This window comes from Rhinopithecus bieti, unplaced genomic scaffold, assembly GCF_001698545.2.
Source record: "Rhinopithecus bieti isolate Rb0 unplaced genomic scaffold, ASM169854v2 scaffold_4553, whole genome shotgun sequence".
Classification (NCBI taxonomy): Eukaryota; Metazoa; Chordata; class Mammalia; order Primates; family Cercopithecidae; genus Rhinopithecus; species Rhinopithecus bieti.
The window spans coordinates 677,071-704,578 of NW_016804694.1; the positions used below are offsets into that span (position 1 = coordinate 677,071).

Sequence of the window (27,508 nt, forward strand, 5' to 3'; positions counted from 1 at the left end):
AAAAAATTAGCCGGGCGCGGTGGCGGGCGCCTGTAGTCCCAGCTACTCGGGAGGCTGAGGCAGGAGAATGGCGTGAACCCGGGAGGCGGAGCTTGCAGTGAGCCGAGATCGCGCCACTGCACTCCAGCCTGGGCGACAGAGCGAGACTCCGCCTCAAAAAATAAAAAAAATAAAAAATAAAAATAGAAAATGGCTTTCGGCTGGGCACAGTGGCTCACACCTGTAATCCCAGCACTTTGGGAGGCTAAGGCAGGTGGATCACAAGGTCAGGAGATTGAGACCATCCTGGCTAACACGGTGAAACCCCGTCTCTACTAAAAATACAAAAAATTTAGCCGGGCACAGTAGCGGGTGCCTATAGTCCCAGCTACTTTGGAGGCTGAGGCAGGAGAATGGCGTGAACCCAGGAGGCGGAGCTTGCAGTGAGCTGAGATAGCGCCACTGCACTCCAGCCTGGGTGACAGAGCGAGACTCCGTCTCAAAAAAAAAAAAAGAAGAAGAAACAGAAAACGGCTTTCAGGTTCCACATTGACAAGTAACTTTTAAGACAAAATCTGAGCAAAAATTAAGGCAAGCATGGAATCCAAATTCTTCCCAGAGGTCTTTCCCATTAAGTATAACATTAAAACAGCAACAAGATTAAACCCATTTAATTCCCTACTCTGAATATACATATGAATTGATATGAATATGTTTATGTAGTAGAGATCAAATTGTATTTCAACATACCTGTTGTCTTCCTCCAGATTTATCCTGGATAATAGTCCTAGCAACAGCACCAGTAAACACACAAGATCTGAAAAATGAACTGACGACATTGCAAAGGCCTATGGCTATTAAATCCTGTAAAGAAATGGCAGATGCTTTAGGCCCCCCTCTTTGTTGAAGAATGCTGATTTTATTTTGAGTTGAAGGCATATGGTTTATTTTTTTATATGAAGATAGGGTTGTTTGCATCACTTGAAATAACAGATTGAAATATTATTAGAAGGCTAGGCGAGGTGGCTCACGCCTATAAGCTCAGCACTTTGGGAGGCTGAGGCTGGTGAATCACCTGAGGTTGGGAGTTCGAGACCAGCCTGACCAACATGGAGAAACCCCATCTCTACTAAAAATAGAAAATTTGCCAGGCGTAGTAGCGCATGCCTGTAATCCCAGCTACTCAGGAGGCTGAGGCAGGAGAATTGCTTGAACCTGAGAGGTGGAGGTTGTGGTGAGCCAAGATTGCACTACTGCACTCCAGCCTGGGCAACAAGAGTGAAACTCTGTCTCAAAAAATAAAATAAAATAAAATAAAATAAAATAAAATAAATTAGAAAGAACGAAAGGATGGCACATCTGATTTTCTTGATTAAACTGAATCGTCATTTTAGCTAGTCATCACAAGGGAAGTGCTTTTTCAAGGTGAGAAAATGAGACTCTGGCATTTTTATTCTCTTTCAAGTGATGACCAGGACTTAGGATGACAGGGAGAAGCATAATGCTATTCTCCCTGCCTTATGTACTAACCTAAAGGTCAAATTTGGCTGGGTGCAGTGGATCACACCTGTAATCCCAGCACTTTGGGAGGCCGAGGCAGGCAGACCATGAGGTCAGGAGTTCAAGACCAGCCTGGTCAACATGGTGAACCCTCATCTCTACTAAAAATACACAAATTAGCTGGGCATGGTGGTGAGTGCCTGTAATCCCCGCTACTTGGGTGGCTGAGGCAGGAGAATCGCTTGAACCCGGGAGGTGGAGGTTGCAGTGAACCAAGATCATGCCATTGCACTCCAGCCTGGGCAACAAGAGCAAAACTCCGTCTCAAAACAAAACAAAAAAGGTCATATTGGAATACCCATTGCTTCCATATTTCCCTCTTGAGTTCTAGGGAAAAGGCCAAATTCAGAGTAGTTGAAGACTTTCCCTAAAAGACAAAAACTATTTCTGGGAGGCCAACTGTATGATATTAGCAGCCCTCGCTTTGTTGTTGTTGCTGTTGTTGTTGTTGTTGAGATGGAGTATCACTCTGTCGCCCAGGCTGGAGTGCAGTGGTGTGATCTCGGCTCACTGCAAGCTCCACCTCCTGGGTTCACGCCATTCTCCTGCCTCAGCCTCCCAAGTAGCTGGGACTACAGGCACCTGCCACCCCGCCTGGTTAACTTTTAATTTTAATTTTATTTTATTTTGTAGTAGAGACTAGGTTTCACCGTGTTAGCCAGGATGGTCTCGATCTCCTGACCTCGTAATCTGCCCGCCTTGGCCTCCCAAAGTGCTGGGATTACAGGCGTGAGCCACTGTGCCTGGCCCAACCCTGGCTTTTTATAGGATGTTCTGCAGCATTTCTTATTGCACCTCAGTATGTGGTTGGAGGACTTGGTAGAAAGCAAGCTAAAATTAAGAAAGGTGAAACTCTCCTAACTTAACAACATGATGCCATAATTTTCTGGACTCTCTGTACCATATCTGTTCTAGGGCAATAACACTCAGGTTAATTCAAGTGGTCTCAAAGTTAAGTATCCCTCACCTCTCAAAAATCCTTTGTGATTACTGTCCAAATCATGGTCCAAGTGGCTCTTCAGTTAAAAAAGACTCCAGCCTTCATGTTGGCAGGAGGCTTTGATTAAAGAACAAAGAGTTAAGGATCAGAGAAAGTAATAGTCCTCTCACCTGGTTGGAATTGACACTGTAGTTGTGAAGACTGGCAATCTTCTTGCCCAGAAATATGAGCAGAAAGGAGCTCACCAAAGATAAGGAGATGGCTTGTAAAATTATCTTGGGAAGAAGGCTGAAATCTGGTGTTACAGGAAACAGGAAGCTGGAATAGAATAGTGGAATTATTTCTGGATAGGAGGAATCCTTTCTTGGTATCTCCACCACTCTATTCTAATATTGGGCCGTCCTGATTCTTTTTTTTTTTTTTTTTAATGACAATAGGGACAAGTGGAGTGATTGAGGCAGCAGCCTGCCAAAACTGCCAGCAAACCAAGTCACGTTATGAAAGCCATTGAGAGAACATGCTGTTATGTCTTGTAGTTCAGTGTGTTTGCCAGGTAGCAATGACAATAAGCAGAACAGGCAAAACCTTAACGATTCATGAAAAATGGTTTCTTGATACTGTTTGAGACCATACCAATAGGTGAACAATAGGTGGATATTTAAGGAAGACATGATGCCTATTTTATAGAATCTCTTCCAGAAGTTGAATATGAGGCAATACTTTCCAAGTCTTTCTATAATGTCAACATATGGCTGGGTATGGTGACTCACACCTGCAATCCCAGCACTTTGGGAGACCGAGGTGGGTTGACGACTTGAGGTCAGGAGTTCGAGACCAGCCTGACCAACATGGTGAAACCCTGTCTCTACTGAAAATACAAAAAATTAGCCAGGTGTGGTGGTGTGCACCTGTAATACCAGCTACTCTGGAGGCTGAGGCACAAGAATCTCTTACACCCAGGAGGCGGAGGTTGCAGTGAGCAGAGATCGCACCATTGCACTCCAGCCTGGGTGATAGAGGGAGACTCAGTCTCAAAAAAAAAAAAAAAAAAATCGATATACTCTGACACTAAAACCAGACACAGATAGCACAAGAAAACAAAACAAAACAAACAAACAAACAACCCGAAAAACAAAACTCAGGCCAATATCCTTCATAAACATAAATGCAAAAATTCTTATCATTTTAGCAAGTCAATATATAAAAGGATAATACACTGTGATCAAGTGGGGTTTATTCCAGAATGAAGCATTAGTTTAACAGTCAGAAATCAAGCACAATATTAACAGACTATAGAAGGAAAAAGAAATCTTGATGATTTGGGGGGAGTAGTGTTTTTCCATAGATCCATACTGGCGTAATTCTTTAAGTCAAATCTGGAAGCACAAATATGCTTCCTTTTTTATTTCTCTAGATTACTTTCTAAGTCAGAAAAAATATCTAAGTGTTTTAGATAAGGTTTGCTATTTGAAATGCTTATTCGTTCTTTTGATTATCTTTAATCATTTCATCAAAGACAAATATGTATGCCTCAACAGTTGATTTCCTTTTGATAAATTATATAAAAATCCAAATTCAATAAAATGAATCATGTAAATACTCTTGGGAAAATTATTTTAAAAGAAATTTTGTGATATATATTTCCACAAAGCAAATAATCCCTTATCTAATTAAAATTTCTTATTAGTTCTTACATTTTAAATTTTATTTTTGAGTAGAAAGAATTAACTTTTAGCACCTCGAAGTGCTAAATATCATTTTCTTCACCATCCAGCTATGTCTTCTTCTTTTCTTCTTCAACTTCTTTTTTTTTTTTTTTNATGTATGCCTCAACAGTTGATTTCCTTTTGATAAATTATATAAAAATCCAAATTTAATAAAATGAATCATGTAAATACTCTTGGGAAAATTATTTTAAAAGAAATTTTGTGATATATATTTCCACAAAGCAAATAATCCCTTATCTAATTAAAATTTCTTATTAGTTCTTACATTTTAAATTTTATTTTGAGTAGAAAGAATTAACTTTTAGCACCTCGAAGTGCTAAATATCATTTTCTTCACCATCCAGCTATGTCTTCTTCTTTTCTTCTTCAACTTCTTTTTTTTTTTTTTTTATTGAGACCAGGTCTTGCTGTATCACCCAGGCTGGAGTGCAGTGGCGTGATCATGGCTCACTGCAGCCTCAACCTTCCTCAATAAATCCTCCCACCTCAGCCTTCCAAGTAGCTAGGATTTCAGATGCATGCCACCACACCTGGCTAATCTTTTTTTTTTTTTTTTTTTTTTTTTTTGAGAAACAGAATCCCACCATGTTGCCCAGGTTGGTCTTGAAATCCTGAGCTCAAGTGATTCGCCTGCCTCAGCCTCCCACAGTGCTGGGATTACAAGCATGAGCCACTGCGTCTGGCCCTACTGTCTATTTTAATTCCTTGTTTATAACTTACAAGTTCCTTTGCATTTTCCCAGTAATTAGCTAAGTAGAAGCATAACTGAATGCTTAGAGGTAGTTATTTAAGTTATCAAATTCCACCTTTTTGTCTTTTTAAGAAGCTAGGTAAGAATGTGGCTGTCCCAAAGAGGTACACAGTAAATGTAATTTACTACCCCAATCTATATTAGTAAAGCTTGAATATTTATTATGATAACAACATAAAATACTGTTTTTCCTTTCTGTTCTCTGTAACATTCAATTCTTGTTAGCAAATGAGGTTAAAAGGGAACACGGACACAGCAGGAGCTAACTTAAATTGTCCAATCTTACTATTCTCTAGCAACCCTGGGTAAATACATAATAAAAGAGAAAGCTCAAAGCAACACTTAAAATTAGACTTTTGAAATGCTCACTTGTCCATCTGTACTTTTGAATTTTATGATAAGAGATAAGTGAAACTTGGCTGTGTGGGTTTTTTCTTTTTTCTTTTTTACTTTTTGAGATAGTCTCCATCTATTGCTCAGGCTGGATCCTGGCTTGATCCTGGCTTACTGCAACCTCCAACTCCCTGGTTCAAGTGATTCTCTTGCCTTAGCCTCCCAAGTAGCTGTGATTACAGGCACACACTGCTATGCCCAGCTAGTTTTTGTATTTTTAGTAGAGACAGGGTTTCACCATGTTGGCCAGGCTGGTCTCGAACTCCTGACCTCAAGTGATCCACCTGCCTCAGCCTCCCAAAGTGCTGAGATTACAGTCATGAGTCTCTGTGCCCAGCCTGGCTGTGTGGTTTTGAAGTCATTGATAACAGAAGCATATTGTGTAAGTATAACAGTGGTTATAATTATAGACTTTGGAATTAAGGAGAAATATGTTCAAATGGTAGCTCTGCCACAGAGGAGCAATGTGCTAAGTAATTTAAACATGGGAAGCCTTAGTTTCCTTAGCTTAAAAAAGAAGACAATATCTACCTCAAAGCATTACTGTGGGGAGCAAATGAAATAATACAAATATGTAAAGTGTCAATCCCACTGTTGTTCTTGTTATTATTTTCTTTTTCCTGAGGACAGAGACCGTGTCTTGCTTATCTTTGTATTCCCTAGTACCTAGGTGGTGTCTGCCCACATTTTTTAATTGACTGGAATTTCAAGTTGATTCAGCCATCATCAGATTTCATTGAGAACTGGGTAGGATATGAGACTAGTTCAAACTGGTTGTGTCAAAATAGCCTACATTTGCCCAGGTGTGGTGACTCACGCCTGTAATCCCAGCACTTTGGGAGGTGGAGGTAGGAGGATCACCTGATCCAGGAGTTCAAGATTAGCCTGGCTAACATGGTAAAACCCTGTCTCTACAAAAAATACAAACATTAGCCAGGCATGGTGGCAGGCACCTGTAATTCCAGCTACTCAGGAGGCTGAGCAGGAGAATCACTTGAATCTGGGAGGCGGAGGTTGCAGTGAGCTGAGATGGTGCCATTGCACTGCAGCCTGGGTGACAGAGCAAGACTGGTCTCAAAAAAGAAAAAAAAAAAAAAAATAATAAAAGCCTACATTTTGTGATCCTGGAGTTTAGCAAGTAGGCTTCACTCTTTACAGGATTCCTTATTATACAATGTGAGGAAATGGGCAATGCTCTTCAAAAGCCTCCCTGTGAGTCAAGAAACTGCAGTATATTGCCTTTCTTAGCTAATGTGATTCATCTGATTAAGGGTAAAAAAAATAATTTCCTAACAGAAGCAAGAGCCGTGCCTCATAGTCACTGGTAAGAATTATAATGTAAATTGATTGTGAGTCCTTAAGAACTCCATATGCCAGGCTATTTGAAGATCACTTTCTACCCAGAGTAAGAAAATAATGTTGCTCAAGGGCACCAATTCTGGTCGGGCACCGTGGCTCACGCCTGAAATCCCAGCACTATAGGAGGCCGAGGCAGGAGGATTGTTTGAGCCCAGGATTTTGAGACCAACCTAAGCAACATTCAAAATGCTGTCTCTACTAAAAATGCAAAAACTTAGCGGGACGTGGCAGTGCACGCCTGTGGTCCCAGCTACTCAGAGAGCTGAGTTGGGAGGATCACTGGAGCCTGCGAATTCAAGGCTGCAGTGAGCCATGATTGCGCCACTGCACTCCAGCCTAGGCAACAGAATGAGACCCGGTGTCAAAAATAAATACATAAATAAAAGTAGGGCATCAATTTAGTCTAAGTTTGTGAAGGCAGAAGGAACGTTCATCTTCTGAACACAGAGCCACAGGAGAGAGGCTAGAAAAACTGAGGCATCTCTTGTCCACTCCTTGAGAATTAATCAGAGAGGTATGGTAGTTCAGAAGGCCTATCATGTGCTATTTAAAAAACACATGAGATTCTCTGGTATTCAGTGCATATAACAGTTCTCCTGGATAAGGGGACTGGCTCAACTATAAGAGAGACAGAGGCTGACCAGAGAAGACCCAAGGAGTTGTCCCTAGCCCTTCTCCTTTCATGAACCTCTGTGTTCTAAAATGAATTTTGCTTTGGCCAGAGACTGCTAGTAGAAAATATCAATCAGGCTGTGTGGTCAGAGGCTAAGAGAGGGTATCAGAAAGAGAAATGCAATCTTGAAGAGTGGAATTACTGACCTATAAGGAATCATGTCAATAAGCGTCTGGCTGGTTTCTGTGGCCATGTTTATCTTGTTTGCAATCACAGTGAAGCCAATAATCTGTAGGGGGTAAAAAAAAAAAGGGGGGGGAGGGTGGCATATGATTACCTAAATATAGTGCATCACTTCCAGTAGCAGAGTTGCCCATAGCCTCTGGCAGGACAGAAAATGAAACAGGCAGCAGTCCCTACGCGTGCAAGTTGGAGAGAGAGGCGTGGCTAGTTCAGCGGAGCAAGGCAGGCATTAGAGATCTTTCCTGAAGCTTTTGGTTCTCTAAGCTCTTTTTGGCATTGTAGCCAGAGTGCAAAACAACTTGGTCTGTGACACGTGATGGGAACAAATGGATGCCATGAACTTCTGTATCCCCACCAACTCTATTTTTTCTTGTTTTAATATTTAATATCTTTGAATCTCAATGGCTTTCAGTGAGATTGATCCATTTAAATACAGAATGACTTGGAAAATAACTGTCTCTTTGCTCCTCTTTAAATAAAGAGATGTGTATTTCAGAGTTTATTAGGAAGTGGGGACTCTCCCCACCAACTTTAAACATCTAGATTAATATAAACATGTTTTCGGATAATGGCTGTATCAAGTTTTCAGTTTCAAAAGCTTTTAGTTCCAGGTACATTGTAGTAATACAGATATGCCTTTCAGGGGCTTGTTGAGGTATATGAAGAGAGAAACATGATTAACCCTTAATAATATGGAGCAACATTTAATTGCACAAAGAAAAAGTTCTGTAGCAAAGCAAGTACCTGCTTTCCCCCCGCTTTCATTTACTTCTAAAAATGGCAATTCTCCCTTTAGTCCCTGACTTTTAATTAGAGGGAAAAGAGACAACCTAGCAGCTGTTACAGCTTATAAAGACTCTGCATTGATGCAGATTAAACCGGAGACAAGACACCTCAATTCCTAGGTTTTAAAATAGCAGTTATACAGTTGCTTTATCCCATTCTTCCTACTAACACATACATCTTTCCCCAGCATCTACTGCAGGAGTTCAACCAGACGCTGAACAGGACAGTAGTTGGCTAACCTGGGATACTGTTATCAGAAGAATACCCCTAGGAAGTCTACAGATTAGAATGGAAGGAAGAATCTGGATTACAGCTTGGATCAGAGAAGAAGAGTCTTGGTTTCCATATAGTTAAGAGGCAAGAAGTATGACAAGTATGGCAAGGAACTCTTATTTCCAGTATAAAGGTAGTATTTGCTCACAGGGAAAAATGAAGTAAATATGAAACATTGAAAAACAGAAATAACTCATCCAAAGACAACTATTGTTACTTTTTTTGTTTGCTATACAGCTTAAATACACATAAATTATGAACAGATAGTGTGTATAATTTCTTATAGCCAAGGGTCTCTTGAATTACCGGTATAGTCTACCTGGATCTCAGTTGTTGCCTTGAAAATTTTCCTAAATATTGAGTCTGCTCTTTTTTTTTTTTTTTTTGAGACGGAGTTTTGCTCTTGTTGCCCAGGCTGGAGTGCAGTGGTGCAATCTCAGCTCACTGCAACCTCTGCCTCCTGGGTTCAAGCGATTCTCATGCCTCAGCTTCTTAAGTAGCTGGGATTACAGGCATGTGCCATGACACCTGGCTAATTTTTTAGTAGAGATGGGGTTTCACCAGGTTGGCCAGGCTGGTCTTGAATTCCTGACCTCAGGTGATCCTCCTACCTTGGACTCCCAAAGTGCTGGGATTATAAGTGTGAGCCATCGCACCTGGCTGAATCTGCTCTCTTAAGGACAGATTGATAGATGTGTGCAGTTTCCTCCAGCACATCTAAACATTAGTTTCTTCGTGGGTGCTGTGAGAGGCATTTTAGACCCTAGACCATGGGTGCCTCCATCCTCCCTCTCTCATTTTCCTCACCGCTAGGGGTAAGAGGGAGGTCTTCTTCTAGTTCTAACCTGCATCTCTAATCCCTGCTATGTAGCAGAAACTGTGTCCCCATCACTTGACTTGACATGTGTATAGGTAGTGTATTGCAGGCTTCAATAGCCTGTGAGCACCAAGTAGGTCACAAAACAGGTTAATGCCTAAATTGCAATTATTCTAAGCCTTCACCTATTTTATTGCTGGACCTCTGTTTCCTCCCCTACCTCACCTCGTGGGGCATTGTAATTACTTATCGCATTCTCCAAAGGAATATACCCTCCCTCCCTCCCTCCCTCCCTCTCTTCCTTCCTTCCTTCCGTTTCTTCTTTTCTTTTCTTTTTCTTCTTTTCTTTTCTCTTCTTTTTTATTCTCCTCCTCCTTCTTCTTTCTTCTTTCTTCTTCTTTTATTTTTTAGACAGAGTCTTGCTCTGCTGACCAGGCTGGAGTGCAGTGGTGCAATCTCAGCTCACTGCAACCTCTGCCTCCTGGGTTCAAGCAATTCTCCTGCCTCAGCCTCCTGAGTAGCTAGGACTACAGGCATGTGCCACTATGCCCAGCTAATTTTTTGTTTTTTAGTAGAGATGGGGTTTCACCATGTTGGCTAGGCTGGTCTTAAACTCCTGACCTTGAGCAGTCCACCCACCTCCACCTCCCAAAGTGCTGGGATTACAGGAGTGAGCCACTAAGCCTGGCCCCCAGAGCAATATCTTGACTGTGGCTCACAAACCAATCTGTCAGCCATAGTCAAACCACAGCATTCTTTGCACTCTCACTTCTCTCCTTTCCTTATAACTCTGGTTCATGTTGATTGCTTTCAAGGCTGTGTAAACCAAAAACAAAATTCTAAGGCCCCCAATCATCTGAATGGACCCCACCTCTTAGCCAAGGGAATTCCAAAGTTAACCTGAAAAAACTAGTTCAGGCCATGATTGAAGCAGGGGTCAGACATACCTCATTACATCCCTCCTCCCTTTTGGAATTCAGGAAAAGTCAGCCAGCAGTAACCTCAAAACAGACCCTTAAGTCTGATAAGAAACATTTACAACCCATCCTCTTTGAAGCCTGCTACTTGTAGGCTGCATCTGCATGACATAACTTTGGTCTCCACAACCCCTTACTGTAACCCAGACATTCATCTCTATTGATAATAACTCTTTCTATCAATTACCAATCAGAAAAATTTTAAATCTGCCTGTGATATGGAAGCCCCCACTCCTTCAAGTTGTCCCACCCTTCCAGATCAAACCAGTGTACATCTTACAGGTATTGATGGATATATTGTGTCTCCCTAATGTGAGCTTGGCTCACTGCAAGCTCTGCCTCTCGAGTTCACGCCATTCTCCTGCGTCAGCTGTACCCTGACCACCTTGGGCACATGTTGTCAGGACCTCCCTCCAGAGGCTGTGTCATGGGGGCTTCCTTAACCTTGGCAAAATCAACTTTCTAAATTGATTGAGACCTGTGTCAGATACATCTGGGTTTACAGGCTGCTTGAAGGAACATCACTATGATCCTTGGTGCTGATGTCGCTTAAGAGAGGGCTGGACGTGGTGGTTTATGCCTGTAATCCCAGCACTTTGGGAGGCCAAGGTGGGTGGATCACGAGGTCAAGAGATTGAGACCATCCTGGCCAACATGGTGAAACCCCGTCTCTACTAAAAATACAAAAATTAGCTGGGCATGGTGGTGTGTGCCTGTAATCCCAGCTTCTCATCAGGAGGCTGAGGCAGGAGAATTGCTTGAACCTCGGAGGCAGAGGCTGCAGTGAGCTGAGATTGCGCCACTGCACTCCAGCTTGGGAGACAGAGCAAGACTCTGTCTCAAAAAAAAAAGAGGGCTGCTGTCTGTTCATGGGTGCTGTCTGCTGGTGACTACAAAACTTAGCCTTCTAAGGTGCCAGAGCTGGGCTGGGTTCTATGAAAAGGAGAGGCTGCCTCTGACTGCACCCTACAAACTCCATATACACATTGTTCCCTGAGCTCTAGAGCACCATTTCTATCCAAGGTTTTGTTTTTAAGAATTGACAAATAAAAATCATACGTATTTGTCATATATAACATGTTATTTTGAAATATGTATATACACATTGTGGCATGGCTGAATCGAGCTATTAACATATGCATTACTTCACATATACATCTTTTTTTTTTCTTTTTCTTTCTTTTTTTTTTTTTTTGAGACGGAGTTTTGCTCTTGTTGCCCAGGCTGGAGTGCAATGGTGCAATCCCGGCTCACTGCAGCATTCACCTCCTGTGTTCAAGCGATTCTCCTGCCTCAGTCTCCCAAGTAGCTGGGATTACAGGCATGTGCCACGACACCCAGCTAATTTTGTATTTTTAGTAGAAACAAGGTTTCTCCATGTTGGTCAGGCTGGTCTTGAATTCCCAACCTCAGGTGATCCACCCGCCTCGGCCTCCCAAAGTGCCAAAATTACAGGTGTGAGCTACCATGCCTACATATCTTTTTTGGTGTGGTGAAAACACTTAAAATCTACTCTCTTGGCAATTTTCAAGAATATGATACATTGTTACTAACTGTAGTTACTATGTTGTACAACAGATCTCTTGAAATTATTCCTCTTATCAAACTGAAATTTTGTATCCTTTGGCCAACATCTCCCCAAACCACTCTCCTGCAACTCTAGCCCCTGGTAACCACCATTCTACTCTTCACTTCAATGAGTTCAACCTTTTTAGATTCCACATATAAATGAGATCATGCAGTATTTGTCTTTCTGTGCCTGGCTTATTTCACTTAACATGTCCTCTGGGTTCATCCACGTTGTCCCAAATGACAAGATTTCCTTCTTTTTATTTTTTATTTTAATTTTTTAAAACCAAATACCCAGTCTTTAAGGAGAAAGATTTCCTTTTTTCTAAAGGCTGAATAGTATTCCATTGTATATGTATACCACAATTTTTTAAAAATCATTTTTTGTTACATGTCTGTCAACTAATACCTGTATATACCACATGTATCCATTTATCTGTTGATGAACACTTGGGCTGATTCCATATCTTAGGTGTTTTAAATAGTGCTGCAGCGAACATGAGAGTGCAGGTATCTACTCAACATACTGATTTCATTTCCTTTAGATACATACCCAATAGTGGGATTGCTGGATCTGCCTTCAGGGTTTTGAAAAATCTTTTTTTTTTTTTGAGACGGAGTCTCGCTCTGTCGCCCGGTCTGGAGTGCAGTGGCCGGATCTCAGCTCAAGCTCCACCTCCCGGATTTACACCATTCTCCTGCCTCAGCCTCCCGAGTAGCTGGGACTACAGGCGCCTGCCACCTCGCCTGGCTAGATTTTTGTACTTTTAGTAGAGACGGGGTTTCACTGTGTTAGCCACGATGGTCTCGATCTCCTGACCTCGTGATCCGCCTGTCTCGGCCTCCCAAAGTGCTGGGATTACAGGCTTGAGCCACCGCGCCTGGCCGAAAAATCTTTTGAAAAACAAGCCTTTCAGCTTCTGGCCTTTATGAATTAATAGCTTTTCACACATTCAAAGGGAAAATAATATGCACCTCTACAAGAAGTAGGCAAGTCATAGGAAAGTTTAGTCTAAAGTCCCAAGACAGTGTTTTTCAACCTTGAAGAGGATAGACGTGGATTAGTTAGTGTAAGATGGGTTATGCTGTGGCAACATACAAGTCATGAGATTGTAGCATTTTAACACATCGAAGTTATTTTTTTGCCTACTCAAAGTCCATAGTGGGTTGGTGTCTCTCAGGCAGGTTCTTTGCAAACAATCCCCCAGGGATTTGAGCTAATTTCACCTGGGGATTCCATTTTCTTTTCTTTTTTTTTTTTTTTTTTGAGACAGAGTCTTGCTCTGTCGCTTAGGCTGGAGTGCGGTAGTGCGATCTTGGCTCACTGCAAGCTCTGCCTCTCGAGTTCACGCCAGTCTCCTGTGTCAGCCTCCCAAGTAGCTGGGACTACAGGTGTCCACCACCACGCCCAGCTAATTTTTTTGTATTTTTAGTAGAGACCGGGTTTCACCGTGTTAGCCAGGATGGTCTCGATCTCCTGACCTTGTGATCTGCCTGTCTTGGCCTCCCAGAGTGCTGGGATTACAGGCGTGAGCCACCGCTCCCGGTCTCCATTTTCTTAACATACTGCTCCTGTCATCACAGCAGGGGCGGAAAGAAGAGGGAACTTGCACCTATTCACCTCTTCTTTGGCTCAAAAGTGACTGGGTCCTCCTAATTGCAAGAGAGACTCGGAGGTGCAGGGGGCATACGATTACTTGGTTAACTTGAAGCATCTTTGCCACAGACCACCTCTTAAAAAAGAAATAATTCTCATTGACACCCAAAAGTTCAGCAACTTTTTTTTTTTTTTTATTTTAAGATGGAGTCTCGTTCTGTCGCCCAGGCTCAAGTGCAGTGGCGTGATCTGGGCTCACTGCGACCTCCGCCTCCCGAATTAAGTGATTCTCCTACCTCAGCCTCTGGAGTAGCTGGAATTACAGGCACACACCACCATGTCCGGCTACTTTTTGTATTTTTAGTAGAGACAAGGTTTCATCATGTTGGCCAGGCTGGTCTTAAACTCCTGACCTCAGCAGGTCAGCCCACCTTGGCCTCCCAAAGTGCTGGGATTATAGGCGTGAGCCACTGTGCCAGGCCCTGAATTCAGTAATCTTAAAATGAAAAATGCTGACTTAGAAAATCTGAGTTTTATTGATGAAAATATCTTTATCATGGTAAAATGTTAATTATAACTGTAAAATATAAATTTTACCAGAAGATTTTAGAAAAGAAACAAGAGGCCAGGTGTGTTGGCTCATGCCTGTAATCCTGGCACTTTGGGACGCTGAGGCGGGCAGCTCACTTGAGGTCAGGAGTTCGAGACCAGCCTGGCCAACATGGTGAAACCCCCATCTCTTCTAAAATATAAAATCAGCTGGGCATGGTGGTGGGCACCTGTAATCCCAGCTACTCAGGAGGCTGAGGAAGGAGAATCGCTTGAATCTGGGAGGTGGAGGTTGCAGTGGGCCGAGATCATGCCACTGCACGCCAGCCTGGGTGACAGAGTGAGATTCTGTCTCAAAAAAAAAAAAAGAAAAGAAAAGAAACAAGAAACATTGTTATTAGACAGTGAGCCCTAGCTCTGCTACTTACTAATGACATAGATTAGAAAAAACATTTAACATCTCGTTTGCCTCGATTTCTTTGTTATATATATTTATTTTTATGAAGGTATAATTTAGATACAATAAAGTGCAAAGCTTTTAGATATAAAGTTCTATTTTTTTTTTTTTTTGATATGGAGTCTTGCTCTGTCGCATAGGCTGGAGTGCAGTGGCGTGATCTCAGCTCACTGCAACCTCCGCCTCCCAGGTTCACGCCATTCTCCTGCCTCAGCCTCCCGGGTAGCTGGGACTACAGGCGTCTGCCACCTCGCCTGGCTAAGTTTTTGTATTTTTAGTAGAGATGGGGTTTCACCAGGTTAGCCAGGATGGTCTCGATCTCCCGACCTCGCGACACGCCCGCCTCGGCCTCCCAAAGTGCTGGGATTACAGGCTTGAGCCACCGCGCCTGGCCAGTTCTATGTGTTTGAGGAATTTATATGCCAGGTAACTGCCACCCTAATTAACACCTAATTAACACATGAAACATTTCCATCACCCTGATAAATTAGTTTTCTACCACTTACTATTTAATTTTTCCACATGGGCAGGCATTAATCTTTTTGTCATGATAGATTAGTTTTTCCTGCTCTAGGAATTCATGTAATGGAATTATACAGTATGTAGCCTTTTGTGTCTTTTTTCTTTCATGCTACATAATGTTTTTGAAATCCATCCATGTTGTACACATAACATGTGTGTGTTTATCTCCAGTTTGTTCCTTATTGCTGAAAAGTACTCTCTTGTAGGAAATCATTACACACATTACAATATGTTACATTTTGTGTCTAGAATCTCTCTCTACTTTGTAGAGGTGAACAGTCAAAACAATTAGAATTAGGCCGGGCGCGGTGGCTCAAGCCTGTAATCCCAGCACTTTGGGAGGCCGAGACGGGCGGATCACGAGGTCAGGAGATCGAGACCATCCTGGCTAACACTGTGAAACCCCGTCTCTACTAAAAAATACAAAAAAAAACTAGCCGGGCGAGGTGGCGGGCGCCTGTAGTCCCAGCTACTCGGGAGGCTGAGGCAGGAGAATGGCGTGAACCCAGGAGGCGGAGCTTGCAGTGAGCTGAGATCCGGCCACTGCACTCCAGCCAGGGTGACAGAGTGAGACTCCGTCTCAAAAAAACAAAACAAAAAAAAAAAAAAAAAACAATTAGAATTGAAGCATGGAGAATAAAATCAGGATTCCAAAAATGAGATAGAAGCAGAGGCAGTATATTCTAGGATCTTGGCAGTAGCCAAAATGAACTATTTTGTGGACAACAAAGTCATCTGTAGGGACCTTAACATTGGGGCATAAGGTGAGTCACAACCAGGGTGCCCAGTGATCTGTATAAACTAGGGCTACAAGATAGGCATCATTAGGAGATTTGACTGGTATGTCTGTATTTCTTGGGAAGGACTGGTCTTGACTCTGTCCTCAGCTAATTGCTGTTGTTGAGATTGTGTTTGCTGAATAAGCTTGCATTTTGCTTGCTTGAGTTTTGTTCTTTTATTTTATTTTATTTTATTTTATTTTATTTTTTTGGAGATGGAGTCTCGCTCTTTCACCCAGGCTGGAGTGCAGTGGCCGGATCTCAGCTCACTGCAAGCTCCGCCTCCTGGGTTCATGCCATTCTCCTGCCTCAGCCTCCTGAGTAACTGGGACTACAGGCACGTGCCACCACAACGGGCTAATTTTGTATTTTTAGTAGAGACAGGGTTTCTCCATGTTGGTCAGGCTGGTCTCGAACTCCCGACCTCAGGTGATTCGCCTGCCTTGGCCTCCTAAAGTGCTGGGATTACAGGCATGAGCCACCGCACCCAGCCTCTGCTCTGTGGTTCTTGAGCCAAACCTGTACTGTTGGATACATGTCCATTTTTGAGGCCATTTCTTTCTGAAGGCTGGGGTTCGGGTATGGGTTCTTATTGAACAAGATGTTCAAATCTTCCAGTTGTTTCTCCGTGAACATCGTATGTTTCCTTTGTGAATGCATCTGGTTTTAGCCATAGGAAAGGGCTGTTCATTTCCTCCTTGGTTCTTTGGCCCTTTGTCTGTTATCGTTTAAATATGAGATTGCTTGTGCCTCAATTCTTGGATTTCATTTTATTTTAATTTTTTTAGGAAGGTCCTCTGAGTCTGACATCTTCTAATCTAGATGTGCTCCTATGTTCAAGTCCAGGGATGAGCTGCCTCAATTTCCTTATTGTAGCATAGTGAGAAGGAATGGAAGTTGAATAACAGTATGATTTCAATGACATTAAAATAAAAATAAAATATTTATGTAGAAAAAGATGGAAATTCACCAACATTGAGGCTAGGCCTGTCATATGTGTGTCTGAGAGAAGAAAGGAGTAAATAACTGAAAATACTAAAGTATCACTAGTAGTTGACTTTGGATGGTGCAACTATAGGAATTTCTTTTCCTCTACCACTTTTAAAACTTCTTTATGTTTTCAAACTTAGAATGAGCCCGTATTTCTTTCACAAGGGGAAAAAAACCTTATCTTTGAAATATTATGAGAACGAGTCAATAGATAAAAGTACTTGGAAATAAGCATTTTGTGAGGCAGATCAATTGTGCTATTGTGACTACAGTTAATAATGGAATTGCTTGAGAGTAGATCTTAAATGTTCTCACAACAAAAATAATAACTGCTGCTAGGGATGCAAGGTGAAAAAAATTAAAAATGTTAATTAGGCCAGGCGTGGTGGCTCACGCCTGTAATCCCAGCACTTTGGGAGGCCGAGGCGGGCGGATCACCTTAGGTCAGGAGTTTGAGACCAGCCTGGTCAACATGGTGAAACCCTATCTCTACTAAAAAAATACAAAAATTAGCTCACCATTGTGGCACACGCCTGTAATTGCAGCTACTCGGGAGGCTGAGGCAAGAGAATTGCTTGAACCTGGGAGGCAGAGGTTGCAGTGAGCCAAGATTGCACCACTGCACTCCATTCTGGGCAACAGAGCAAGACTCTGTCAAAAAAACAAACAAACTTGATTTAAACATTTCATAATGTGTATCTATATCAAAATATGACATCATAAACTATAGATTCAATTTTTATTTGTCAACTATATTATCAAAATATTTTAGAAAAGAAAATAAGCATGTTTTCACAAATATAAGCATATATCAAAACTAAATGTATTCAGCTTTTACACAATTCAGCTCAACATTTTTTTTAAATATTAAAATTATGTAAACTATGAATTTGGGACATCAAAAACACCTACCAGAAATAATTCCATGGGAAACTCAATGGGATACTGATTGAAAGAAATTCTGATACATTTGTTGATTCGCAGAGCAACAACAACAGTTAGAAATAGTAGAATGCTGGTGGAATTAGCTTTTGGGAGAGCTACACAGTAATTAATTATGTCCTGAAAGAAAATAAAATTACGGAGGCTTAGAAAGGGATATAGTAATTGCCTAAGTCTAGAAATGGACGCTGTAGATTAACTCAAAAAGAAGTCCCCAAGTAGAGTTTCTGGGTACAAAGGTCTTTATGGGCATTACTAGAATAGTGAGGGCAAGCATGGTGGAGGTGGCCATTTTTGTAAAAAGAGGGACAGTAATGTTCAATAAGGACAAGGAGAGAACACACTGTATGTTTTAGTATAATGAACAGGCCCTAGAAGTTCTGTTTATAAGCCAATAGTTATTAGTTTTCCCAAATAATATACTGTAGCTTAGCTCCTACCCTATTCTTACATTCAGGAACTACTTAGTATTGTATATCCTTTAGATGTTTTAGGATACATGTCTGTTATAAGGTAGGTAATGAAAAGAACTGTGATATATACAATATCTTAAAGGTCAAATTTTAATATATATCATGATAGTTTAAAAGGCTGACTGAAATGGTTAGTCAACTGAAAGCATGGTCTGGCATCTGCAATTAATCAAGACCCTAATTCTCCAATAAAGGAAAATATTTCTAGTACCCTCTTGACTAAGCTGCTATTGGCTGTGTCTCCTTTCAGAATGGGCAGGAGTCTCCCCACTGAGGTCCACCTCTCTTTGGAGGCAAGAGGAGTGGCATTTGTAACTCTGGGTAAGAGTTGAAATTACTCACATAGAAGAAGGAGATGGGACCGGCATGGAAACTAATCATAATCCCGAAGATGCAAGTCAGCTGGGACAGCATGACATGCAGTGCCACAGCAGCCAGGTAAGCACTCATTGCAGACTCCGGAAGGTAAGTGGCAATGAAGCCCAAACCCAATACGCCCATTATTAGCTGCAGAGAAGAGAAAACCAGAGTGGGGCAGAATGTCTTCAATCCAGCAATGGCACCAATGGCACTCTCCAGGAAAAGAAGGGTTTCCAACAGAAAAGTTAAGATAGGCCCCTTTGGTAACTCTTATAACTCTCTTTCCCTAATGAACAGAAGTTGATAACATGGGTCCTTGTATGTTGATCAGAGGCTCCTGACAAGTGCTAGCCCACACTACTCCTTTCCTTCTTTGTGAGCAGTCAGCTCACTTAAGTTCTTGCTCTGGAATCTACTGCTCTCTTGGTTGGCTTGGGGAAAACAGGGACAAGGTGATCAGAACAAACCTTTGCCTATTTATTCATTCATGAGATAGGATCTCACTCTATTGCTCAGGCTGGAGTGCAATCATAGCTCACTGTAACCTCAAACTCCTGGGCACAAGGTATCCTCTGCTTCAGCTTCCCAAGTAGCTGGGACTACAGACGCACACAGCACTGAGCTAAGTTTTTTTTTTTTTTTTTTCGTAGAGATGGGGAACCTTGCTATGTTACCTAGGCTGGTGTCGAACTCCTGACCTCAAGTGATTCTCCTGTTTTGGCCTCCCAAAACCCTGGAATTACAGGCATGAAAGCACTGTGCCTGGCCTGCCTTTGCCTTTTTAAACCTCTTTCATTAGAAGCTTTGATAGCCCTTTTCAGGAGATGTTAACATTCCTCTGAGGAATGCAGCTTTTCACAAAGGAGAAGATAATTCCAAAACAGTGGGATCGAGCTCAAACTTCTTGGCCTTTGACTCTTATCTTTACTGAGAATGATTAAATTGAATTTATTTATGTTTTCAGGATTATGCATATCCTGAAGAAAAATAAAAAGATATTTTACATGTCAATATACATATATAAAATATATGTTATAGCCAGGCGTGGTGGCTCATGCCTGTAATCCCAGCACTTTGGGAGGCCGAGGCGGGTGGATCACGAGGTCAGAAGATCGAGACCATCCTGGCCAACATGGTGAAACACCATCTCTACTAAAAATACAAAAATTAGCTGGGCGTGGTGGCGTGTGCCTGTAGTCCCAACTGTTGGGGAGGCTGAGGCAGATGTGAGCCACCATGCCCAGCCCTCTTCCTTTTTTAGATGAAAAAAGCTGAGGCTTGAAGGAGGAGAGAAAGCATGCATGAGGCCTCTTGATAATTAAAAGGCTGCTTGTGTATTTTGTCTTATCCCACAATATTAAAAAAAAGATTTTTAACCACAGGAAACTATATATTGTCTTTTAAATTTTTGGTCTGTTAAAGTACCAAATTCATTTCTCTGTGCCAACTAAGTATAACTTATTGATGCTTACTATGTGACAGGCTCTAGGCTAAATACTTTGCATGCATTTTTTTCACTTAATCCCCCTAAGAACCCTGCAAAACAAATATTATTCCTGCTTTACACATGAGGAAACTGAGGCCCACCAAGGTAAAATAATTTACCAAAGTTCACACAGCTCATAGTGTCAGGGCTGGTGTCTGCCCACGTTGATAGCCTGCCTTTGTAGGTATCCAATAAATCTTTACCTAATGAAAGACAGTCCCAGGGGAGATCAGTGAAAATCAACTAGAGAGTGGGTTAGTTGAGAAAAAAGAGAAATAAGCCTGGAAGATGTGACTTTAGTTCAGTGGGTGAACTTTTGGTGATAGACTCTCAGAGGAAATTAAAGACAGTGCCAAAATAAGTTTTGAGATTTTAATGAGTCATTCATATTATTGTCCTTTAGTTGTGGTCCTTGTCAATGCAGAAAAAGGATTCCAGATCTGACTCTAAAGCTTACTAACCCAAAGATAGTGTGTGAGCCTGTGAGGCCATTATTATTATTATTATTATTTTGGAGACAGGGTCTCGCTGTGTCACCCAGCCTGGAGTGCAGTGGCATGATCACAGCTTACTGCAGCCTCAACCTCCTGGGCTCAAGTGATCCTCCCACCTCAGCCTCCTGAGTAACTGGGACTACAGACACATGCTACCATGCCCAGCTAAATGAGGCTATTCTTGTTGATGGAATATAAAGCAATTTTTGGCCGGGTACAGTGGCTCATGCCTGTAATCCCAACAGTTTGGGAGGCCGAGGTGGGTGGATCACCTGAGGTCAGGAGTTCAAGACCAGCCTGGCTAACATGGTGAAACCCCTTCTCTACTAAAAATACAAAAATTTGCTGGGTGTGGTGGCATGCACCTATAATCTCAGCTACTCGGGAGGCAGGAGAATCACTTGAACCTGGGAGGTGGAGGTTGCAGTGAGCCACAATTGTCCCATTGCACTCCAGCCTGGGCGACAAGAGCAAAACTCCATCTAAAAAAAAAAAAAGAATATGAAGCAATTTTTTAAAAGGTAAAATCAGGAGTGGAATTCTGGACTAACAGTCCCCAACCCCCCAGGGCCACGGACGGGTACTGGTACTGGTTTGTGGCCTGTTAGGAACCAGGTGCTGCACAGCAGGAGGTGAGCAGTGGGCAAGCAAACATCACTGCCTGAGCTCTCTGCCTTCTGTCAGATCAGCCACAGCATTAGATTCTCAGGGAAGCACGAACCCTATTGTGAACTGCACATGCAAGGGATCTAGGTTGCGTGCTCCTTTTGAGAACCAAATGCCTGGTCATCTGAGGTGAAGCAGTTTTATCCCAAAACCACCACCCTCCCTGGCCCTGACCTGCCATTTGTGGAAAAATTGTCTTCCAGGAAACTGGTCCCTGGTTACAAAAAGGTTGGGGACCACTGCTCTGGACCATCGTCCCTTAGACCCTTTGTCTTAGAGGAGAAAGGACTGAAGAGAATGTTCAATATCTCCTCCTAAATCAGTGGTAGATGATTTCTGAAGGGAGAGAAGTTTATCACTAAGGAGACACCCTATTCACACAGCCTCCGATTTTTCAAAAAATCAATCACTGCAGTTCCAGGTATATCACAATGGATCACAGGAGCAGTATAAGGAAGGGGTCTGTTTATAGCCCCTTTATTCAGTTCCTTTTCAGGGATTTGAAGACTCAGATCCTACCTGAATAATCCCAGTCAGAAAAGTTGTGGTTGCCACCACACTCAAGGATTTATTATAGCCCATAAGGTAGGAGGGGGCAGAAAACTCATCCTTGACGAAAGATCCCATGACCAGGTGACCACTGTTGAATGGGCTGACTTTCAGAACATTGATCAGCAGAGCACTCACCAGAAAGAAGGAACCTATGGAAGAAGATGTTAGGCAGAAGGTGAAGTTTCAAGTCCAGGTAAACTGATACTGACAAAAGAAAGGTATGGTTGAATTCTGGCTTGTCCTTCATCTGAATAGCTTTTCTCATTTGAAAGTGGCCATTGAGAAGTAAGAAAGATTGAGAAAGAGAACTGTGGCTCCACATATTGTGACCAACTCATGGAATTTAGATGGTGGTGGTCTAGGTATTCAGTCTCTTTGTATTATGGGCATGTTGAGTGGAATAGAGAAGTTGACTGAAATGGGTGTCAGGCTCAGCTACTGTGTCTGCTCTTAGAGAAGGTTAAAAGTGAGATGGCAGTGAAAATATTAGAAAACAAAGCAATCGCCGGGCGTGGTGGCTCACACCTGTAATCCCAGCACTTTGGGAGGCTGAGGCAGGTGGATCACCTGAGGTCAGGAGTTTGAGACCAGCCTGACCAACATGGAGAAACCCCATCTCTACTAAAAATACAAAACGAGCTGGGCGTAGTGGCACATGCCTGTAATCCCAGCTACTCAGGAGGCTGAGGCAGGAGAATTACTTGAACCTGGGAGGTAGAGATTGCAGTGAGCTGAGATGGCATGATTGCACTCCAGCCTGGGCAACAAGAGCAAAACTCCATCTCAAAAAAAAAAAAAAAAAAAAAAAAAAAAAAAAAGAAAAGAAAAAAGAAAACGAAGCAATCAATAACAATAGGAAGAAAAATAATACTGACACTGAGGTAAATTAAACTTATTTCAAACATTACGTTTAGTCCTCATATTGTCATACCACATACGAGAGCAAAGGTACACCTTAACTTTAAATTTACCTAACATAAATAAATTTCTTACAACCCTTATTATAAGTATTTGGAAATGATTGTGAGGTTCCTCAGAAACTTGGAAATATAGGAATAAAGTTGTTTTCTTGGTGTTCAAATGTAAAATCAACACATAATGGATTGAATAAAGACATGAGCTATTCTTTATTTTTATTATTTTATTTTGAGATGGAGTTTTGCTCTTGCTGCCCAGGCTGGAGTGCAATGGCGTGATCTTGGCTCACTGCAACCTCCGCCTCCCGGGTTCAGGCAATTCTCCTGCCTCAGCCTCCCAGGTAGCTGGGATTACAGGCACCAGCCACCACACCTAGCTAATTTTTTGTATTTTTAGTAGAGATGGGGTTTCACCATGTTGGCCAGGCTGGTCTCAAACTCCTGACCTCAGGTAATCCACCTGCCTCAGCCTCCCAAAGTGATGGGATTACAGGCATGAGCCACAATGCCTGGCCATGAGGTATTCTTTTTTTGTTTTTTTGAGATGGAGTCTTGCTCTGTCGCCCAGGCTGGAGTGCAGTGGTACAATCTTGGCTCGCTGCAACCTCTGCCTCCTGGGTTCAAGCTATTCTCCTGTCTCAGCCTCCTGACTAGCTGGGACTACAGGCACCTGCCACCATGCCCAGCTAATTTTTGTATTTTTAGTAGAGACAGGGTTTCACTATGTTAGCTAGGCTGGTCTCAAACTCCTGACCTCATGACCCGCTTGCCTTGGCCTCCTAAAGTGCTGGGATTACAGGCGTGAGCCACCGTGCCCAGCCAAGCTATTCTTAAAAAAGGAAAAGTAGCACTTCACATCTGGAAGGATGGGATGTTAATCAGACTGAACATAAAAACATATATAAAGAATGTGTCGGCCGGGAGCGGTGGCTCATGCCTGTAATCCCAGCACTTTGGGAGGCTGAGGCGGGTGGATCACAAGGTCAGGAGATCGAGACCATCCTGGCTAACACGGTGAAACCCCATCTCTACTAAAAATACAAAAAATTAGTCGGACGTGGTGGCGGGCGCCTGTAGTCCCAGCTACTCAGGAGACTGAGGCAGGAAAATGGTGTGAACCTGGGAGGTGGGGCTTGCAGTGAGCCGAGATAGCACCACTGTACTCCAGCCTGGGTGACAGAGCGAGACTCCATCTCAAAAAAAACAGAATGTGTCATTCAGAATGGTAAATGTTGGTGGATTGGTCAGTTCAGTGGAGAAATCTAGGAAAAGGCACATCACTGAGTAAATATTGTCAATAACCTTCTAAACTTATGGGGGAGTTTTGTGATTTGATTTCTATGCAGGCTTACCTAGGTGAAGTAAATGTGCTGATTCTATGACCTTTAATTAGTCTGGCCTCTGTAATAAGTTATTTCTAATTATAAATTAGTAGATGGACTTTTGACTCAGGGAAGGGAAGTACTTATCCTAGGGATGTCAGTGTTTTGTTACTGTGATAACATTTTCTCATTGTAAATTAATAAGCTGGCTTGCTGTATTACAAGTCAGCCCATGGAGTTTGGTTAATATGGGTCAGATGAAAGAAATATCTGCTCTAGGAGTATTGACGTAATCAATTCTGAATCTTCTGGGTTGAGGGAAGTCAGATGCCAATGTGTGGTGATTTCTCAAGGAAAGTACATCTACCCTTTAATTTATTTGGGAAACAACTTGCTGGCCTGTTTTCTGGTGGTGACAATAATGATACCCTAGAAGTATTTATTTCTACAATCTGAACACTAACTGTATGGATAGAATGTCCACCTCCTGCTTCCTTTCTTTCTATCTTAAAGATAGTTTTATGTTGGGTTCCTTAGCAATAAATATATGATCAGGATGGAAACTTCATCCACCGCATGTGTATTTCAGTGCTGAACTCACCAATGGACATTTGATGACATGATCCAAAAATTACATAAATTACTGAAGAACAGAAAGCTGCATAAGCGATGTTGAGAGGAGGAATCAGTTGCCTTGCCAGCAAACTAAGTGTCAGGCCTGAAAAACAAGATAATTTAAGAAAAAGCAGCTTGGCTTTAAAAGTCACCTTAAATAAAGGCCGTAAAGAATATTTAAAATAAAAATCATCCATGTGTATAGCTGACTGAGTGTGGTAACAGTATTTCTGGACATATAGTCCTTCATTAGTACTTTTTATTATCTGCTTTGATTCCTAGCTTCTCTTCCTATTTTGCCATATGCTTTTTACACTTCAATCCAATATCATAGGCTGAAACATCGTTCACTGTGAGGTCTTAATACTAAACCTGTGAAGCAAATACCACAGCAATAAGACCCCTAATTCCAACAGCTCAAAAGCAGCCCCATCCTTATTCCTAGCCAAGCACAAGCAGGCCCTGGGAATTCTCCAGGGCTGAAGATAAAACTGGAGAGCAAGGCAAGAATCACACTTCACTGACTTGAAGTTGGTATGTGTTGGTTCTCTTCCATAGGCCAGTCACTCCAGCCTCTTCCTTCAGCTCCTTCTCTAATACTTTCTTTTCTAAGAAGCACCATGAGAATTTGGAAATTTTGAAGCAAATGGACTAACAGGCATAGTGTCATCCTTTTGATGTTTCAAGCCCCTATTTCCTTCCCTAAGAGTCTGTCCTCAATTTACATCATACCAATATACTCATCTAAATTCAATGATGAATTTAGTGAGGTGGTTTATTGTCTTAGATAAGCAAGGCTTCTTTTTATAAGACATTTCAAACATATACAAAAATAGAGTTTAATGAATTCCATACACCCATCATCCACTTCAATGGTCAACCCATAACCAATCTATGCTCCTACTCCTCTCTCACCCTATGTTACTTTGAGGCAAATCCAAGGCATTTGATTATTTAATCTGTAGATATTTTGGTATGTGTCTCTAAATGATAATACTCTTGTAATTTTAGTACAATATCATCGTTATCCACTCAGTGTTCAAATTTCCCTGATTATCTTACAAATAATTGTTGTGGTAGAGGGTCTCTAAGATGGGTATTCTTGCCCTTGCATAATTTCCTCCCCATTAGGTGTGGAATAGACTTACTAATTTGTTTCTAAGGAGTAGACTATAACAAAAATGACAGGATGTCACTTCTGAGGTTAGGTGGCAAAAAGACTTTTGGTTTCCATCTTGGTTGCTCTCTCATTCACTACCTACCAGAGGTGGCTTCAAAGGTTTGTAATCTATGCAGTCAAGACAGAGTCCTAGGCTTAGAAGGACTTTGCACTTGGTTTAATGGCTTTGCTGTCACTGTCTTGAAATTCTGAATAATTTTTGAACTAAGGTCCCTGTGTTTTTATTTTGTATTGGGCCCAACACATATAGTTGGTCCTGCCAGCTGCCATGCTGTGAATATGGAGAAGCCAGAATGGGGAGGAACTCAGGCCTGCCAACAGCCATATGAGTGAGCCTGGAAGCAGATCCTCCAGCCTCAGTAGAACCTTGAGATAACTACAGTCTCACAAGAGACCTTGAACCAGAGGTATGGTGAGTTTTGGGGTGATCTTTAAAAAATTATTTGCTGTTACGTGTTGTGCTTTGTTTCACAATCTGTGTGTCTAAATCAGGACCCAAATATGGTCCTTACATTGGTTGATATGTCTCTTAAGTCTCTTGTAATCTATAGGATTTCTTCACCACATTTTTGTCCCCTAGGCAAGGCTCTATTGATTGCAAGAAACAGAAAATCTACTCAAATTAGCTGAAGCAAAATAGGACATTTATTAAAAGGGTACAAAGGGCAGTTAGACCTCATCAGAGACTGGAACCAAACTAAAAAGCCATCAGAATCCAAGGCTGCTACCTTCCCATTCTTTGTCTCCAGGGTTCACGGTATCCTGTCTTTGTTTCCAGTTTGGGACTATTATGAACAATATTGCTATGAATATTCTTGTGCATGTCTCCTGGTACACAGATTTACAAGTTTCTCAAGAATATATAGCTTGAATTTCAGCTTCTGGGGCATTTATTAAATAATGCCAAACTGTTTTCCAAATGGTTGTGCAATTTATACTACCACTAGTAATGTATGACAGTTCCCATTATCCACATCTATGCTAGCACATGATATGCCAGATTTTTAATTTTAGTGTGCATGGTGATAATTCATTTCAATTTCATTTTCTGCTTTATTTATTACTAATAATGTTGAACACCCTTGTCTAGTTATTTTTATGGATTTATAGGAGTATGTATATTACAAATAAATCCTTTGTTGTATATTGTTTTGCAAGTATCTCCCATTCTGTGATTTGCTTTTCAATCTTTTTTTTTTTTTGAGATGGCATCTTGCTCTGTCTCCCAGGCTGGAGTACAGTGGTGATTGATCTTGGCTTGCTGCAACCTCCACCTCCTTGTTTGAGTGATTCTCCCACCTCAGCCTCCTGAGTAGCTGGGACTATAGGCGCACGCCACCATGCCCGGCTAATTTTTGTATTTTTAGTAGAGACGGGGTTTCGCCATGTTGGCCAGGCTGGTCTCAAACTCCTGACCTCAAATGATTCACCCATCTCAGCCTCCCAAAGTGCTGGAATTACAGGCATGAACCACCGTGCCTAGCCGCTTTTCAAACTTCACAGTGGCTTTGAATAGATAGAATTCTTAAACTGTACTTACTTCACATTGATCAGTCTTTCCCCTTTTGCTTTCGGTGTCTTATTTAAGAAACCTTTTCTTTTTTCTTTTTTTTTTTTTTT

General features: G+C 41.9%; 1 protein-coding gene and 2 long non-coding RNA genes across 5 annotated transcripts in view; 2 read left to right on the forward strand and 1 right to left on the reverse strand.

Moving 5' to 3' along the window:
* LOC108528324 (uncharacterized) overlaps positions 1-8,751 on the forward strand; it is a 62,298-nt gene extending 53,547 nt beyond the window's left edge. Inside the window, exon 3 of the long non-coding RNA XR_001885099.1 lies at positions 8,539-8,751. This is a non-coding gene — a long non-coding RNA (uncharacterized LOC108528324). The remainder of the gene's footprint in view (positions 1-8,538) is intronic.
* SLC26A8 (solute carrier family 26 member 8) overlaps positions 1-27,508 on the reverse strand; it is an 86,508-nt gene that overhangs the window by 32,335 nt on the left and 26,665 nt on the right. For all 3 annotated transcript variants that reach the window (XR_001885097.1, XM_017870078.1, XM_017870079.1), the window contains exons 4-10: positions 24,695-24,811; positions 21,822-22,003; positions 18,639-18,803; positions 17,794-17,943; positions 7,529-7,611; positions 2,650-2,797; positions 730-843 (exon numbers count right to left, since the gene is read on the reverse strand). Coding sequence is in view for 2 of the 3 variants with exons in the window: in XM_017870078.1 (XP_017725567.1) it covers positions 730-843; positions 2,650-2,797; positions 7,529-7,611; positions 17,794-17,943; positions 18,639-18,803; positions 21,822-22,003; positions 24,695-24,811 (959 nt within the window). In the remaining variant the exon portion in view is untranslated. The remainder of the gene's footprint in view (positions 1-729; positions 844-2,649; positions 2,798-7,528; positions 7,612-17,793; positions 17,944-18,638; positions 18,804-21,821; positions 22,004-24,694; positions 24,812-27,508) is intronic.
* The window catches only part of LOC108528325 (uncharacterized), an 18,167-nt gene continuing 9,312 nt past the window's right edge, over positions 18,654-27,508 (forward strand). Inside the window, exons 1-2 of the long non-coding RNA XR_001885100.1 lie at positions 18,654-18,734; positions 26,139-26,295. This is a non-coding gene — a long non-coding RNA (uncharacterized LOC108528325). The remainder of the gene's footprint in view (positions 18,735-26,138; positions 26,296-27,508) is intronic.